General features: G+C 32.3%; 1 protein-coding gene across 7 annotated transcripts in view; it reads right to left on the bottom strand.

Moving 5' to 3' along the window:
• Positions 1 to 19,671, bottom strand: part of LOC145243496 (uncharacterized) — a 202,738-nt gene that overhangs the window by 32,397 nt on the left and 150,670 nt on the right. For 4 of the 7 annotated variants that reach the window (XR_013862891.1, XM_080106452.1, XM_080106451.1 and 1 more), the window contains 5 exons: positions 19,290 to 19,398; positions 18,158 to 18,274; positions 10,791 to 10,953; positions 4,633 to 4,666; positions 3,794 to 3,895 (listed from right to left, as the gene is read on the bottom strand). Coding sequence is in view for 5 of the 7 variants with exons in the window: in XM_080106452.1 (XP_079962578.1) it covers positions 3,794 to 3,895; positions 4,633 to 4,666; positions 10,791 to 10,953; positions 18,158 to 18,274; positions 19,290 to 19,398 (525 nt within the window). In the remaining 2 variants the exon portion in view is untranslated. Of the gene's footprint in view, positions 1 to 3,793; positions 3,896 to 4,632; positions 4,667 to 10,790; positions 10,954 to 14,973; positions 15,424 to 18,157; positions 18,275 to 19,289; positions 19,399 to 19,671 lie in introns of all 7 variants that reach the window. The other 3 variants (XR_013862890.1, XM_080106450.1, XM_080106449.1) reach the window with 1 other exon arrangement.

Below are 19,671 nucleotides of genomic sequence, written 5' to 3'. Positions count from 1 at the left end.
ATATTAATGACTACATTTTATTTCAGTACTTAATTTATATTTTCATTTCCTGATTGTTTTATTTAATGATAGCGTTTTCTCGTTATAAATGTTTATTATATCTACCAAGTTGATTGCATAAACAGATTAGGAAATTGCATTCATTGTTAGTGCGTGAGAGGTGAATTTATCACCATACTTTCCATTTAAATAACACACCAGTTGGACTTTTATTAAGTACAATACTTAATAAATTTTTTTTTTTAAATGGAGAGTAGAGAACGCTTTGTGGATGTGTTATCGGCAGCTCCTGTTACTCTCGCTTCTCTTTATTTGTCCCTCAATCCTAATGAATAATTTTTCTGACAAAGGGAGAAGAAAAAGCTGTATTCTAGGTTGGCAGTATTTTGCGTGAACAGTCGACATAGATGGCGGAAATTTTCTGTTTCTATGTCTATCCTTGTAGCCATGTCACTAGTAAGGGTGCTGGAGATAAACGTTTTGTCTGGGCTGACGTTATCCGCCTGATAGTCAGGGACCCGAACCTTGGATTAACCACTAAGGAGGCTGTCCTATCAGCAGGTGCAAAGTACTGGGGCTGCTGTATTGCCATTTGGTGAATGGATTCTGGACCATGCATTAGCTTCTGGTGGGGCCTCTCAATGTCATATTAGTGGGTAATTGTTACGGCTTTACCTTATCATGCTATAAAAAAAATTCTTTGTTTCTTTTTCTCTCTTAGTTTCCCCTCTTTCCTGCAAGTCTGACAAAATTCCATCATGACAAGTTTCAAGAAAAAATACACGATTAAACCCAGATCTCCAACTTCCAACGTAGACCCACACTACCATGTCTCCTTCTCCAACATCAGGGGCCTACGTTCTAACCTTCCAGAGGTTGAAGCCCAATTACAGGAGACTAAACCAGACATATTATTTTTAAGCGAAACTAGCATTGGACAGACTATTTCCCTAAATGAGTTCGTAATTAAGGGATACTTTAACTTAACATCTAAATCTGACCCCCAAGATGGGCATGGAATATGTGCCTATATTAAAGATGAGTTTCCATGTGGTAGGGACATCTCCAGAGAAGATCCTAACTTACCCTATATGTGCTTCCGGGTTGCATTAGCTCACACTACTGCATTTATATTTAACTCTCTATCGCTCCCATAACAGCGGAGTTACTATCTTTAAAAGCATATCTGAGAAAATTGACCAAGTTCTATCAGCTTATCCTTCAACTAACATTCGCGTATTTGGAGACATCAATGTTCATAATGTGAAATGGGTGACCCATTCAAACAAAACCGATGATGAGGGGAGGTTCTGTCATGATTTTTCCATTGCTAATGACCTCACTCAGATTGTTCACGAACCAACCCGTGTGCCCGACAATGACGGCCAGTATGCGAGTCTCCTACACCTTTTTATCACAACTTGCCCTGAACTATGTTCAGTTTCCGTTCTGTCTCCTCAGTTGTATCAATTAAGCTAAAAATGAAATGTAATAAGTCCTCAGACGCACCTCTCCATCGTACAGTATATTGATACACTATGGCTGACTGGGATAGCTTACGTACATTTATATCGGATCTACCTCTGCATTCCATGTTTAAAAAGGATGTGTCCTCTATAGTATCAGACCTGATGGAATGGTTAATTGTAGGTATAGACCGTTTCATACCCTCAAAAAAGTTCCAGCAAAAACCTAACAGCCAGCCATGGTTTTCTCCAGAATGTGCTGCTGCTATTGCACACAGAAATCACTTTTTCCACTGCTTCCAACATAATAGATATATGGAAACTAAAGCCGTTTTCAGGACTGCCAGCAACCATTATAAGAAAGTAATAAAGAACACAAGAGAGCTATATGCTCAGTCCGTCAAGTCCAAAGTAACTGAGCAGCAGCTTGGTTCCCACCAGTTTTGGCAAATAGCAAACAGAATCCTGAACAGAAGCTTGTGCTCTATCCCAACTATCATCAATGGACCTGAGTTAATCTCGTCAGCATCAGACAAAGCCAAACTCTTTGCCAAGAATTTTGCAGCTAATTCTATCCTTTGTGACCAAGGCCGCCAACCCCCAATATTTCCTCCTGTATCATAAAACATGCTATGTGATATACAAATATCTGTACGTTATGTTGCCAAGCTAATCAAAAACCTTGACTCCAGTAAAGCAACTGGCCCTGACGGTATTCCAATTATAGTACTCAAAAAACTTCAACCTGAACTAGCGCCTATACTTACAAAACTGCTTAAACGTTGTCTTAAGGAGAATTGCTTCCCATCACCCTGGAAAATCTCATCAGTATGCCCTGTATTTAAGAATTCAGGTGATCGTTCATCCCCCTCTCAGTACTGGCCAATAAGTCTCCTGTGCGTCATAAGTTGCTGGAATCTATGTTAAATAGAGAAGTAATCAACCATCTCAGCAAAAATAACCTTCTTAGTGACACACAATATGGTTTCCTGGACCCAACTCTTTTTCTGATCTATATTAAGGATCTTCCAAATCACATCCTTACATCATTTGTAGACATTTATGCTGATGACACTACCATCTATGGTAGCACATCTAAGACAGTAAACGGCCAGAAGAGAAAATAAGTAAAAAGAAAAGAGAGAAAAGCAGATTTCCACTCACATCGAGGTGATTGTAAGAGGTAAAAAATTGGCACTTCTACACTATTAGGACGAAATTTCGGAAATCGTAAAACTGAATTTCACATGAAAACAATGGTATCAACATATTCCTCATATTTTTAAGATGATTATATCCAAAAATTATGAAAATCAATAAAGTAGGAAATTTTTTAATAAAGAAAATAAAAAATAGAATTTAATGAAAACAATCGTAAAGCACAGGAGAGTTCAAAAGGGAGGTAATTTTCTGTTTCGATTTAAACAAGATGGCCGAAATTTTTCAACTACTAACATGATTAAAGTTGTTTTTTTTTAATAATTCAGTAATATTTAGGTAATTTTGACTGCATAATTGGAAACTACCACATTAATTTATTGGAATTGATGAAAAAAAAAAAATCAGTAGAAACCATTGTTTTTATCTGAAAACTCCATTTATCAGCTACAAATTTCATCCTAATAGTGTAGAAACGACAGAAAATCCATTGATCAATAAAAAAATCAGAAAGGAGAATCCCCGTGGATTAAAATTTTGTAAATATTAGCAAAAACCTTTTTAATTTAATAATTAGTTAATTTGTTAATTAAATTCTCTTAGAAGAAAAGAGGATTCTCAATATAAGGCGACGCATATTATGCTTTGAAGACTCCATTCTGCTTGCCCACCAAATTCATATCATTAAGAAACATCTGAGAAACAGACACTGCACTTAAGATTGAAATTACAAAACTGAAATTGCTCAGAACTTGATAATCAAGCTAGTCCAAAAATACTTTCCGTAAAAAGTGCATTTAGAAGAGTTTTTTTCTCTACAGAAACGCAACATTGTATCTTGATCAATCATACAACGATTATTTTTATGCAAAAAAAAAAAAGCAACAACCGTAAAATGGTTATTTATTTTTCATGCTTTAAAGGTATAAAGCGATATAACTGATGACCAATGCCGGACGATCACCCTCCTAATCTTTGAGAATGTAAGGAGAGTGGAAATTTGGATTTTCGATATCTGCGGTTTGCATCATAGCATCAACTTTTTTATGAGCAGATATCAAGTAACTAATCGGAAGCCAGGAACATCCAAAATTGGGGATGTCACGAGGAAGAGTAGAGGTAAACCCAGGTTTTAAAATGAGAAGAACGAAAACGTTGCTTCAAATTACCTTTTCAAGTTCTTCTGTGGGTAATTCCTCTTCAAAATCGGGGTAACAAATGGCTGTTTGGAAAATGCTTGTCAAGTCTGGTACTGATTGTGATTTCATAAACTGCAATTTAAAAAATAAGTTCCAATTATGAAAGAAACATGTTTTAGAAAATTCTGTGAATTTTAGTGTCAGAGGAGATAGAGTTTGAAAAGATGGAGACTGACAGACAGACATATAGTCTTTTATATATTAGATTTTTTTTAAGAGCAGAACTATCAATAAGAATCTCAGGAAGAAAAGAGACACATCTACGATTGAAAGACAGGAGATCAGTCTTAATAAGATTAAACAAAACAAGTCATTATATATATATATATATATATATATATATATATATATATATATATATATAAAATATATTTTAGTCATCGACATACAGTCCTGTTTCGTTGTTTCACAACTCATCAGTGCCGCTAGACTAACACCTATCCCAAGCCGAGGATCGAACCTAGAACCGTCGTGATGACAGTCGGCAGTTCTACCTCCTGACTACGGAAGCGGTGGCCGCAATTGATCTGTCCGAATGTCTATTTAAATAAACATCCGTCCGCCACTTGTAAAGTGCTCAAACGTATGTTTGTAAACAAACTGCGAGCTTCGCATTCTTTCAGCTAAATTAAGTAGCGAGTGAGATTATTTACGATAGTGCTCATATATATATATATATATATATATATATATATACAACAAAGTTAGGATACTGTCAAAGTTAAAGCATTTCATTTTATTTATATTGGTATTATTATTGTTATTTTGATCATTTTTTTTGTTGAGAAAAAAAAAAAAAAAATTCTTACCTTTTTAGCAGATTGTTCAAGATTTATTTGCGGGCTGTGAAAAGATCCAAAGTAATTTTATTTAGATGTTATAGAAACAGAGATTTGAAACTCAGCCAGTTACATTCAAATGAGATCAACAACAAAGTACCATATTCTCTGGGCAGCAAAAATGTCTCCATGGACAGAAGAAGTGATTGTTTGCATATATATTTTACGATGCTATCGGTAACCTGGAAAATCTATTCACAGAGATCATTTTTTTAAGCCAAATGTAAACCATTATTTCCTCTATCACGAAGATCAAACTATAAATATAGTGTGTGTGTGTGTGTGTGTGTGTGTATACACATATATAAACAACTTAGATACAAAATTATGACATTTATTATTCAATACACAAGTTTAAAATATTTGACACCAACAAAGTTAGGATACTGTTAAAGTTAAAGAACTTCATTTTATTTCATAGACATAAGTTCAAGCATATTAATAGCATGAACGTAAAACAATATTTTTTCATATTTAGTATTCCAGAGCTAATTCTCTATTGATTATTATATTGTACCTAATATATGATAGTGATTTCAAAAGTTAAATATATATAACTTGGGTGCCACCAGCTAGAATCAAAACCAAAACATTTAGCTCTTCAGTAACATTCACCACCATATGACCAAAGGACAGATCAATATCAAAACTTTTAAAATTAACAGTTTAACCTATAAATGTATATTTGCGCATGCTTAGAGGAGAACTTTAAATTGACTTCCCCTTGTCAAGTTCTAATTTTTCAATTTTGACCTTTAGCAGCTATTTTTTACTGGCTAAAAACGAAGTAAAATTTGTTCCATAGATTAGAATCCACTATATATTGAATTTCAAATCTGTAGACCAAATATTGATAGAGTAGTTTACTAGAGACCATTTTGCAAACACACACAGTGACAAGGTCCTTTATATATATATATATATATATATATATACATACACACTAGCAGGCCACAAAGTGTTGCCCGGTTGTAAAATATGCTAAAATTTTATATTTCAATTTATGCAGACTTCATATTTATTGTTATTATAAAGCTAACTCTCTATTGATTTGTATATATTAGTGGCCACCCGGCATGGTCCAGCCATAAAATACTCTTGTAGTTTTGAAAAATAATGAAGCTTTACTTACTTTTGTAAAATAATCCGAAACAGCAAAATGGAATATTAAAAAAGTAAACACGTAATTACTTTAGTTTTTTAAAGCAAAGAATCGATATAAATATGAATAAGAAGAAAATGGCGCCCTTTTCAAGCAGAAGAGCTTTGTTTCAGTTTTACAGTACTGAATGGTGTAGTATTGCGCTATCGGATTCAGGGTTGTAATGTAAAGAACACGCAGAAAGGGTTGTAATCAACTGAATTCCTTCTAGTACACTGACAAAAAAAGCTTAAACAGATATATAAATAAAAATAAAAAGGTAATGTAAATGTTTTTAAAAAGACACATAATCACGTGAGCAGGATTTTTTCCTTCTTTCGACACGATAACAAGTAACGTTACTATTTTTTATTATTTATCTATTTTCGAAAGAGTGCCACGTGCAAGTGGAAAAGGAAAAAAACAGAGTTATGCAAAATTTGTGTTGAGAATTGTCTAAAGTTCCGACTTTTTTTTGGCTTTCACTTTAATAAGAACGTGAATTTATGAGGTGAATTTATTCGACACAATATGATTCAACTCAAAAAAAATAAACAAAAGCTAACGTGAATTAAGATTAAAGTTAAGGTGTTATTGTGGACCCTCACCCCTTTTAAAAAACCTTGTTAAACTTTGTGACATATTTACATTCTATGGAGGTCAGGCACAAACTAACACCCAATAATTTAATTATACCGTATTTCTTCAAGCAAACATAATTATCAAAGTATACTTACGCAAACAGATATGAAAAGTCTTTGTTAAAGTTTGTGCCATATTTTCATGGAGTACAGGCGCGAACGCAGACCCCACAATTTTATTATACCATCCCTATTTAAGTTAAAACATACTTATCAAAGTATTCATATGTACATCTATATCAAAAACCCTTGTAAACGTTTTTTTTTCTTCATTTCTTATTTCCATACTTTGGGGGCCAGGCGTGAACGCAGACCCTACAATTTTTATGAACCACCATTCTGCCAGATCAAGCATACCCATTCCTGATCCTCGATAATCTATCATTATATGTAATCAGTTTCTTAAAATAGTCAACCATATAGGAACCTATTTGTGACCAGACGCACACAGACGTTCAGCTTTATATTATATATATATATATATATATATATATATATATATATATATATATATATAGGGTACATACATTTGTTTCAGATTGTTATTTTTATGCATATTTTTTTTTTTACTTTCAATGTCAGTTTTGTTTTCATGAAAATACCGACTAAAATATTGTAATCATGGATAATTTTGAATGTATATTTGTGAAAGGAGCACAGAGTTCTCCTTGGAATCCATTCAAAAAAACAAATAAGAATATTATGTTTTAGAATTTTTGAGATGATAATTCATTATTTGGACTAACATTCTCATTTTGAATATTATCCTCACAACGTTTAGGCTGGTTGTAACCTCCGACCTTATTTAAGTGCATCTTGTCAAACTCAGGAGTCTTCCTATCGAACTTGAGAATCCGTACAGAAAGTCTAACGAAACCCTTTAATCTACGGGAGTAACTTGCTTTCATTCTGTCAACCATGACTAGGGAGAAGTCTAAAGTAATTCGCAATTGTATTCTTAATATCGCTCATACTAAGGATTGAACCTTCAACCCTCAAAAGACTATCACTTAGGAGTTATTACATTTAGCACTTTTATTCACTGCATCATGGATTCTTCTGGATGTTGTAGGTTCAATCGTCAGTATTGGTGATACTAAGAATACAACTACAAATTACTTAAAACTTCTATCCAGTCATGGCTAATAGAACAAGAACAAGCTACCCCCACGAATTAAATAAAAATTTAGTTTGAAATTCTGTACAGATTCCGAACTGTTACAAAAATTCCAGAGTTCAACAAAACATACCTGAAGAAAGTTGTTTGGTTTACTTGACGGCATATCAAACCTTTTGGGATTATTTAATACTAAATCAAATAATTTTGAAAAAAAGCTTTATTTTTTATATATTACTAGCAGAGATAACCGATGTTGTCCGGGTCCACAAATAATAAATAGAAGAAATTAAGTTCTGTTTGGACACACCTGCTATATTAAGGATAATGAGCACTTTTTCATTGCTATATGTGATATCCATTGTGGGCAACATTGATAACATTTTTTTGTAAATTCTGCAACAGTTCTACCTCCCACCCTTATCCGAATTTGAGAGGGAGGGGGATTTGTTAACTGTACTTTAATGCAACAATTTCAAAAACAATAGATACGGTAAAAATTTGATTTAACTTGAATATCCTACGTAAAAAAAAAGAAACAGATAAAAACACAAAAAATGTAATCGCTCTTAAAAAAAAAAAAAAAAAAAAAAAAAGTACCTCCCCACCAAATTCTTCAGCAATTCTACCCCTCATTCACCTATCAGATTATGGGAGGGGAAGGTAAACAAAAGATTAAGGAATACCGAGAAGAAGCTATTTTCAGGATATTGAGCACTTTTTGAAGATGATGTACCACTTTCTATCCTGTGTAAAGCGATTTTCTTAAATGCTGCATCAATATAGAAAGATTTCTCTTTACAGTCCGTTGCAACGGCCATGTTACTTTGTGGGTGGTCATCTCAGTACGGTCCGTAAACTTCAAAATTTTATTTTACATCTCCTTCAAAGATAGGAGAAAAAAAAAAAAACTTAAAAATAAAACTGAAATGAGTTCAAATTTAAAAATAATAAAATAGAAATAAAGAAAATGAAAAGCTATTTTCAGTGCTTCACAAATTGCACAAGTATTTTTTTTTTTTTAACTAAAACGTTTTTATGTTTTAAAAATGATTGCTAATTACTTATTGTGTTTATTAAAAGAAAATGAGAAAAAAAAAACAAAATTAAAAAGTCGTCTTCTATGGTAAGGGTGAATGCCACTAAAAATCTCAGACACACACAAAAAAACAAAAAACAAATGATTTTTCATTTAATAAAAATTTATAAAACATTACTTGGTATATATATATATATGATGAGAATAATGAGAATAGTATTCCGACGAAATAGAGAAAAAAAAAAAGGAACAAACCAATTATGTGTTCATCAATGTTTCATCTTCAAACAGGCAAAAATAATTAAATTTCTTTCAAATAAACTGCAATGGAGACTCTCGAATTAACACTTATCGCAAATTTAAGCAGAATTAAACAACATGGCAGTTTCTAGAATGTATCGCCATTAATGAATAAATTTCTATTAAAAGAACATAATTTCATTTTAAACACAGGTTAACTCTCACACTTATAATAATTAATACATATAATCAGTCAATCAATTGCATAACAAAAATACACTCATTTCTTTTCAGTTATACATCCATATTTGAATTATAACGGACATATTTGTTCCAAAAAGAATATGAATCGCATATCTTTTTAAATACATTAATGGCTATATGACGTTATAAAGGAAAAAAAAATCTTACTCTCTTTCACAACGCCCCCCCCCCTGAATTTCCAACAACTTTTTCTGTTTCAGAAATGGAACAGGGTCATACATTTTATTACATCAAAAATATATTTTCAAATATTTATACTGGTGTTTTGTTTTCTTAATTTCATTCATTCAGAGGAAGTCTCGAAATAAAGATGAAACGTTGATGAACACATAACTTGGTTTGTTCCTTTTCTCTCTCTCATATATATATATATATATATATATATATATACTAGCAGGGAGACTCAATGTTGCTTGGGATTGAATGATAATCAACGAATGTTTCACACTCTCATATTTTTATTGGCATCAAAATCAAAGAAATCACCCATTTTTTTAAATTAAATCGATTGTTTGCCTGCTCTAATTGTGGACCCATTGCGGTGCACCGGGAAGAATCTTTACATGCCTCCCCACAGTGACTTAGTCCACAATACATTGTATTCTACATTGCACTGTAGAGAACCTACTGTTGATTTTATGAAAATAAAGCATCATAGATTGTAACAATTTAAAAAAGAAAATCTTTTACAAGAACATAAAAAAGCCCCTGAAGTCTGTGTTAATACTATCATTATAACTAAAAATTTTTTTCTTAAACTAACAACATCATCGAATTAAGCATTGCTTATTCAATATTGTCACCAAAAAACATAATTGCAAAAAATATTTCATGTTATTAATAATATAAACTTTTTAGCATAAATTTTACATTGAAATTTGAACAAAATGTTGTTTTTGAACATTTTTTTACCAATTTTTTTAATACATAAATATACATTTTTTAATTTTAGAGATTACCTTTGGTCTGTTATCTTTCAAACACAACCAAAATTTAAATGTGAACTAAAAAAAATTATGATAAGCCTCTTTTGTTTTTTCAGCCATTTTTGCCCATACCTAAATATTTCTAATTGCTTTTCTTTATTACTTAAATAGGATAATTAAGGACAAATTGTTATGAGTTGAAACGAGTCACTTTTGAAAGAGAAAAACAGTTTACTTTTTGATTTTCTTACTTTAATTTTTTTCCTTTGATTAGTGAAAGTAGGAGAGGTTTGGCATTAAAGAAAATTATGGCCAAACTTTTTAACATCAAAGACATTTTTAGCCCAAGTAAAAAAAAAAGAAGAAATAAGAAAACATTCCAAACTGAAATAAAAGAAAAACGTAAAAAACGTTAAAAATGTAATTATACAGAAAGCAGAAAGAAAAAAAAAAAGAATGTCTCATTATGGAAATACATTTACGTTTTTTCCTCTTATTCGTCAGGCAGAATATTGTGTGATGGGATGGATATATATTTACATATTGCTCTTTATGAGATAGATATACGTTTACACAGTACTCTTTATTACAGAATAGATGATATATATATGAGAGAGTGAAAATATATAGTGTGTTGCAGTTCCACTACACCTACGTTCGAGTCAATACTGCAAATGTGACACCTAGCAATCAAAAATGAGACAGAAATGAGCAAAAGTTGCGGATATAATTAAGCAAATTATCAGATCAGAATACTCACATGGATTTTCTTCGAGTTTCAATAAGGCATAGATTCTCTTCAAGCAGTTTCGCCTTTGTGTCAGACACTTCCTTTTCTTCTTTGGCTTCGTTTTCCTCCTCTACATTGCTGACATAGTTTCCATTCTCTTCGGCTTCAATTTCTTGATTTCTGAGGAGGATATCTGAAGATTAAAAATTAAAGGGAATTAAAGATGAACACAGGAGAGAGAGAGAAAGAAAAAGAAAGTAGGCGGAATAGAAAAATAAAAAGGAGAGAAAGAGTAAGAGAGAGGGTGATAAGAAAAGAGAGAAAGAGATTGGGTGAGAAAGGAGGTAAATGAAAGAAATGGTTTAAAAAGAAAATGAGTGTGTTAAGGTGGGATATTAATAAAAAAAAGATTGCATGCTATGCGAGAGCAACAACAGTTAAATAGTTGTTTCTTTATGCAGGGTTGTCTCAAAAATAAAATTGCAATGTAAAGTTCTTTGGAATTTATGGGCAACTAGCAGGCTGCCCGGTGTTTTCCAGTCGTAAAATACACATAATATTATATTTTGATTCATACAGAAACTGAAACATGTGAATGCAAGTATTATGTTTTTTCTAAACAGTTCACTTCTTGTAAGTAAACAATACTTGAGCTGAGATCGAAACCAAGACCTAAAGACAGTAAGTCAAATACGGTAACCATCAGGCCAGCTTGGCAGGATCTTTAAAAAGTGTTTTCAAACCTACTTATTCTTAACATAAGTAATCTGTCATGCAAACGATTCATGCATGTGCAACCAGGAAACGGTTGACAAACAGACAAAATCTGATGACCCCCCCCTACCAATTTCAATCCCTTAGCAGCCCTTTTTTCTTGATGAAAACCGATTAAAAAGTTTTACACATGTCTGAATACCTATATTCCAAATTTCAATAATGTAGATAAAAAATTCGAGTATATAGGTTGTGAAGTGTCCTTACACACACACACACACACACTCTCTCACTATATATACATATATATATATATATATATACATATATTAATAAAGTCAGAGATCATGCTTTTCAAAATGAAATAAATTAAAATTTGTGCCTATTCACTATGAATAAGTTCATCCATTCATTTAGAGTCGGCTTTCAATTATGAACAAAATAATTCAAGATGATGATGGTTTATCATAATTCAGGGATCTTAGTAGCCTAAAAAGCTAAAATCAAGATGAATTTCCTAACCTGTGTGTGTGTGTGTGTGTGTGTGTGTGTGTAGAAAGAGCAGCAAGGAAAAAAACAACACATAAAACACGGATGATGATTTGCTGGTGATAAGTAGTAAAAACATTTAAAAATGTTTCATTACTCAAATTAAAATCTTGGTAAACAACAACAAAAAATGAAGAAATGAAGGAAAAATTAAATGAGCTCTTGAAACAAATACAAGAATAAATGGAATAGATGGAAAAAAAAAAGAAACAAAAAATAAAAAAAATAAAATCCAGATGAATTCATCAACTTGGGGTGGGGTAAGAGGGGTCGCGGGCTCAGTATGTGCTTTTCTTTTGTTTGTGCATGTGCAAACAAAAGCCTTAAAACACGAATGATGATTTGCTAGTGATAAGTAATAAAAACATTTAAAATGATTTAAAAAATGTTTCATTACAGATAAACAAGCAAAAAATGAGGTAAATTTAACAATAATTTAATCATCAAAATTAATTGAGTTGACAATTTTTCAGATTTTGTTTTGATGGGAGGGGGAGATTAGAAACTTTGTCTTCCTAATCAACTCCAATCTTAATTTCAACTAAGTCAAAATTAAAAGATGTACACCTTATGCTCATGTTGGGGGAAAGGAGACAGGAAGTCATTCTTTGATGGAACAAAAGTCATCTAACTCCCCCTACTCACTTCATGAATCATTTGAAAGATTAGCCTTCAAGGCAAAATTAACATTTTCAGTTTAATGACCCTCTGTGTGCCTATGTTTGCATGCATGGAGAGGACGATGCAAAAATAAAAAAAATAAAAACTAAAACAACTTGGATGATATGTTAGTAATAAGTAGTAAAAATACATTTAAAATAATTTGAAAAATGGTTGATTATTGAAATATCAATGATCCATTTTTCCAGCAACATTGGAAACAGATTCGATAGAAGTGATTTTAGATCTAGGAGTGTTTCAAAATAACAGGCTTCCTCAAGGAGAGAGTTATTCATTTTTAACTGGAAGAAAACAAGGATCTGAATGTTAGTGGTGAAAGGAGAGAAGTTTGACTTGAACCAAACTGAAGAAAATATTCAAAAGAATGTGTTAATGAAGAGTAAAAACAAACAGGTAACTGTCAGAAAACTCATATTCAACACTGCTTTCGACAATAATGCATGTTTACTTATCAAAAACCGTTTCTGTTATGAAGGTCATCGGAAGTAGTGTTAGTTAATCCCCCGACTGCCTAATTACGTTCCCTACTTTCTTGTTCATTTCATTTTCACATAATTTTTTGATAAAAAAGAACTTGATTTTTTTTTTTTAAATATGCATTTTTACAGAAATAATGAATATTGAATGTAACATTTTATGAACTTTTCACATGTAATAAATTAAAAAATTGAAAAAGAAAATGAATAAATGTTAACAGATCCAAACACATGAATTTTTCACGTATAATAAATTAAATAAAATAAACATGATTAAACTGAATAATAAATATGAATCCAGTCGATTAAGTAATATTAGCATGGTTTTCAGATTGTGTAAAAGGATTGTGTAAAAATGGGCGGTGGGGGGGGGGCTCATCAAATTAACTAACACTTTGTTTTATGACTTTCAAACAGGAAATGGTTTTGGATAAGTAAATAATAAAAATTGTTTTCTTTCTCTGAAAGGACACAATTCAGATAATAAAAACATAAAAGGCACAAAAGATGAGGTTAACTTATTAATGATAAAGTTTATACCAGATATTTGATTGGCATTGGTTATAGAAATCATTCTTTGCATCAAACAAAGTGAAGTAGCAAATGGTAAATAGTAGTCAGAATGTTCAATTGAAATAAACAACAAAACAAAAACAACACAGAACCAAAAACAAAACATGATAGCAACATTTTTTTTTTTTTTTAATTTTCAGAAAAATATGAAATTATAAGTTCTTTGTAATTTCAATTTGATTGAATTTTTTTTTATGGAATTTGGACAGTGACAAAACACAATAAAATGCATAACTAAAAGAGGAGAGAGTTTGAATTACCTACGAGAGACCATCTGTCTTCAGTGTCTCTATCCAAAGGTTTGTCAGGTTGTCCTGACATGAGGATATTTCACCCTGCAAGCAAACCCTGACCAACTATTCAAAATAACATAGTATTCAAAGCCCAAATAAAATCCTCTTGCAGCTATACTAGATGTTATATATACGAGGGTTTTTCCAAAAGTAAAACCTACCTCTTTTTTTTTTTTGCTCAAAAACTTGAAGAGCTATCAAGACGTGAGTGGTACCATTAAACGAGAAACCTTTTGTGTCCCAAAATTTACCCACCACCATTCTCAGTGCACTTTTGTCAGGAATTCAATGACGCATCTCTGTTTCTGAAATATGGGGTTGCTTTTATTAGAGTCTCACACCATCAACATTTGCAAAACAAAGATGAAACTTTCAGATCATGAATGCATCCCCTCTTATCCAGTCAGATGAAATAAAAAAAAAATAGGAGGCATTACGTTTGGAATGCCCCATATGTTTTTTTTTTAGTTATGCTTTTATTTTCATAGTCTTTTTCTATTCTATATAATAAACTTTCTTGCAGTTTTCTTAATATTCATTCATATGTAAGTATAGAAAATGAACATCGAAAGAGTATGTTTATATCTTTTCTCTATTTCTTATTTGGTGACATGTAAGAATACAAAATGTCTTTGGTCGTCATCAGTGTATGTGTATATATACCATTAACTACTGTAATTTTATTTTTACACAAGAATTAATCACTTTTTTTGTTTAAAGGCACTCATACCGTCTATCTCTATCCTCTTCAACATTTTACTAAGTTTCTGATGTTTAAAAAGCCTATGGTGTTAGTATTGCAAACACAGCACTTTAAATCGATATTAAGAAGCGAGTAAAGAAAGTGCATTTCCTGTTTTGACAGGAAGTTATGAGCAACAAAGCAAAAAATCAGCAAAGAAAGCAACGCTTAATGCTAAATATTACCTTTTGGAATATTCTTTTCTGGTGAGACGGTGACAACAAAGGTTCCTTCTTTTATTATCTTTGGTTTATCAACTAACACCTTGTCAGCTGGCACAGTCTTTTTAGCATCTGATTTTGCAACGTTATCATCCACATGCTGAATGTTCACCGTCTCCGAGACAAGTTTAGCTTTCTTTTCTTTGACCTGCGCCCCTTCACATGGAACCCAAAAGCTCTCATTCCGAGGAAGGACACATGAAGTATCAGCTTCCTCATCTTTTTCCTCCTCCTCCTCCTCTTCTACTACACTCAAGTTGTTGTGGTCAGTGATATTCTTAACGCAAGATTGGTGTGTACCTTCTGGTTTGTTTTCACTATCCACCAGTGGGTCGATCTCTAAATTATTGTCTTTAGCCATTTCTGTGGATTGGTTAGACGGAACCGGTTTAGGCTTTAATGCTTCAACCTCAGCTGAAAAAGGTTTAAAAATTATGATATTTGCATGTCTATATGTTTGATTATACTGTTAGGAGTAGTCTTATTTTATTGTTAGTAACGGACTATAACAAGCGATATAATTTTTTTTCCTACTACTGAATCACCATTTATTAAGATCAAAAGCCACCTGAGGATAAAAATTGATGAGAGTGAATCATTGTCAGTTGAAAACTGTAAAAATATTATGAGAGTATTGAAAATGAATAATGGAACAAACAAAATTTGATTATAGGGAAGATTTATGACAAATATTTGTTATAATCTGCAGAAAAGCAGTCCCATGATAAGTACCACAGACAAAATTCTTTGCAAAGAAGCTGTATTCATGGAAATTCTGTCTGACGCTAGACAGTGAAAGAAAGAAAAGTGGTGGTTGTCAAAATTCCCTCTATATAAAAAATAATACAGAAAAATCTTTGAACACGGGCTGAAAAGATCATATTCAAAAAATCATGTAAATTGATTAAGTAGGTTTTGCTTTAATAAAAAATCATTTTTTTTTTACAATTTTAAGTGGTTAATAGTAAATTGTAGCTATCACAAAGCTGAATACAAACAAAAAAAATATCAGAAGTTTGAATTGAGTTATTTCCTTTTGTTTATTCGGTAGAGTGAGACATGTCATCCTTCCTTTCTCATAAAATTTGATTTTCTTAATTAAAAAACTATTTTATCAATTCATGTAATTTTTTGAATATGACATTTTCGTTCTGTCATGTGTACATACATTGTACAGATTTTTTCTTTATTTTTGTTTTTTAATATAGGGTGAATTCTGGACAAGAACTAGGAAAGTAAATGCAAGAGAGAACTTCATAGTTATTTAATGCTATAAAGAACAACTTAACAACCCTTTTACAATGGACTATTCTGGAGTGTATGTAATCAGTTATGGTATTAGTCTGAATTAAGTTAACAGCATTCAAAATTGGTACTACTACAGAGTGGAACGATAAATTTGTTGCCCAAAAGAAAGCAACTCTACAGCTTTATTTTAAAACTTTTATCGAAAAAAATAAATTCAGGTAACTTGATTATGTAGTAGAGTTGACATTTGTTCAATGTAGCTGCCTTCAGCTTCAATCACCACCTCGATTCGGGTCTGGAACTGGGAGCATGCCTTTCCCACAAGCGCCAGTGGGAGCTCAGTGAATACTTGGCAGATGGTGGCATTCAGACTGACTTTGGAATTGTGGGAGATCATGTTGGTGATGTTCTTGATATATGACCAAATAAAGTAGTCCAATGGGTTCAGGTCGGGGGAGGAGGGGGGGCAGTGAGAGAAGGGTACAAAGTTGTAGCACTCCTTCGGAAGCCAAGCCTGGCTCTCTTTGAACTTGTGGGCTGGTGTCGAGTTCTGCTGCCACACCCAGGGTCTACCAGAAGCCACTTGATAGTACCAGGGGATCACCATATTCTTCAGCACATCCAGATAAACTTTGGTGTTGACTTTCAAGCTGACTTCGAAGATGTGAGGTGGCATAATGTGCCCTCTCTTTAAACCACACCAAAGACTATAACCATGCCCGGAAACTTTGTTTTCATTACCTTGGGCATGTCCTTGGTATTTGTGGCAATCCAGCGATGCATTTTGAGGGTGCTGGCAATGGTCCTGTAGTCATAATTTGAATCGGTAGAGAGATGAGTTGTACAGCAGCGCATCTCTGATCTCGCTCGTTCAACATTTGTCACTTTTAGACATGACAGAAGGCTCCTATCGCTCTTGGGATTTGTACACAACTGGCCAACTAGTAGATGGTTTGCAACAAAACAAAACAAAAAAAAAAACAATAGTTTTCATTAAACGGAAATATGTTGTCTTTTCTAGGGCAACAATATTATCGTTCCACCCAGTTGTATTACTTCTATTTCGTGTAAATATATATTCTTATGTTGTTTTTGTTAATGAACTTCTTTTCAGATTTGTAAGTGACCATTATATTATTTTTTAATTTTGTAATTAAAGCATTAAAAAATTAATAAAACAAATAATTTAGCTTTTTTAATACCCAATATTTATCCTTTTCATCATATTTATCCTTAACATCGGGATTACATGCTGATATTTGTTAGACAGCTTTTAGAAATTGACTTCTCATTTCACCTATCTCTGAGCCTATCTCTTTATTCCTTTTTCTCAAATTCATCCTTATCATTTCCTCCAATGTTTTCCTTGGACTTTCCTCTGACTTTGCTACTTCAACTGTTCTACATTTAACTCAAGCACTTCTCATTTATTCTTTCATCAGCATATTCGGTTTAACATCTGTTTTACATACTAGCATGAGTTGAACGGCTTTTAAGAAAATGAACACCTGACCAGAGATAGTTTAGTTTGAAAGACAATTTTTAAAAGTTATCCAATGCATAGTACAATGTAAAATTTGTTAAATTGTATATGATGATGATATAATTGATTTTTTTTTTTTTTTTTTTTTTACTCCTAGGTTTTTCATGGTGTTCACATGTAATTGTCAAAAACAAAAGTAAAATTTCATTTTTTTCATTTTTGGGGGTGGGTGGGTGAGGATGAACTAACACTAGATCCTAATATACAGTAATACGGATTTGTTTTTATAAGATTAGTTATTTTTGGCATTACATATTCTAAAATAATTTCTGTCGTGTCAACTTAACGATGCCAACTAAAGAGAACGAGACAAAATAAAAATAAAAAATAGAAATATTTCCGAAATGAAAAGCTTACGAGTGGTGGCTAAAGTCGGTAGTAATATGGATTTATTGTGCAAAGCGTTTATCAGAGAATCTCCATGAGGTTTCCATTTTTGTCGACTCTTAATAGCCGATGTTCTTTCAACGGAATCTAAAATAAAGAAAACAAAAAAACAATATATTAATGCATTAATAAATGTTGCATATTACATAATAGTAAAAATTACAAGTCCAATGTGCAATGGGTTATACATTATGGTTGATGGTGTAGGACCTTAAGGTCATATAGAAATGCATATTTGGATAGTGATTGCTTTCCTAGCAAGTTATTGTGCGAACTTAAAGAAAATTAATGAAAGGAACCTTTAGTTGAGTAGATTCAAATAGAAAGTTGGTAATTAAGTAAAATAAAAGGTAGAAAAAAAATACAAAAGTGTAAACAGAATACAAGCAATGAAAAGCATATACAAGAATTTTTAAGGATTCTTACTAGCTTGCCAAACATATTTGAAACACAAAGGTCCAGTGTGCTATTTTAACATAGTTGTCTTCTCTAGAATATTCCCTGCCCAGTACACGCGGCTGTTTTTTTCCATCCTTTACATATTCGAAATGTATAAGTTGAAGAGTAGTTTAGTGGTAGTTTACTCTTCGCTGTTAGCCTAACTACTGTCTGTAGACTTAAAAATTCATTTTTTTAATGATTTTTAGTGGCTAATAGTAAATCATAACTATTGCAAGGATGAGTTTGATCTTGGTAGTTCAAATTGAATCATCTCCCTTTATTTAGTAAAAATGGCTGAGCTAGATGCCATTTTTGCTTCCTCATAAAATTTAATTTTCTCAAAAAACAACAAAAAATACTATTTGATCAATTCATGTGATTTTTGGAATGTGACATCTTCGTTCCATGATGGATACATACATCAAAGATATTTCTGTATTTTTTTTTTTAATTAGGTTGAATTCTGGACAAGAACCGACATAATTATTGATCAGCACCCCATGCAGGTATCCTTTCAGAGGGCATGGCTTCCATTTTTGCTATTTTATACGACAGGAATGCATGAATAAAAATATTTTCTTTAGTTGTAAATAACAAATGAATTATAATATTCAAATTATGCCTCATGTTTGTTTGTTTGTTTTTGTAGCTAATGCATTACCTGCAAGTGTGTCTTGAAGCGGAAGGTCTTCCAGGTGAATATCCTCTTTCTGACTCCATCGTGATCGTCCAGGGCTGACATTGTCTGCTGCTGAATCATCTTCGGTTTTCTATTGAAAGAAGACAAGATGAGATTTACTTGGTCTTTTGGCTCAATGTGTGGTACCTATTCTGGTGCTGTACTTCATCTTTTACTATCTTTAATTGGTGAGAAGTGTGGGGGGGGGGTCGACTGGGGCAATTTTTATTTTTGCTCCAATCCAGAGCACACTTTTTTGGGGTACTGAATGCTTTCCACATTAAAAAAAAATAACCTTATGTCTAACTCTGCCTTTGTGAGAGGCAAGTAAATAGGAAAAAGATTAGACCTTATCAAAAAGAGG

Source organism: Euprymna scolopes, chromosome 22 (genome assembly GCF_053919585.1).
Source record: "Euprymna scolopes isolate OS-2025 chromosome 22, ASM5391958v1, whole genome shotgun sequence".
NCBI lineage: Eukaryota > Metazoa > Mollusca > Cephalopoda > Sepiida > Sepiolidae > Euprymna > Euprymna scolopes.
This window is presented reverse-complemented; position numbering and strand designations above follow the sequence as displayed.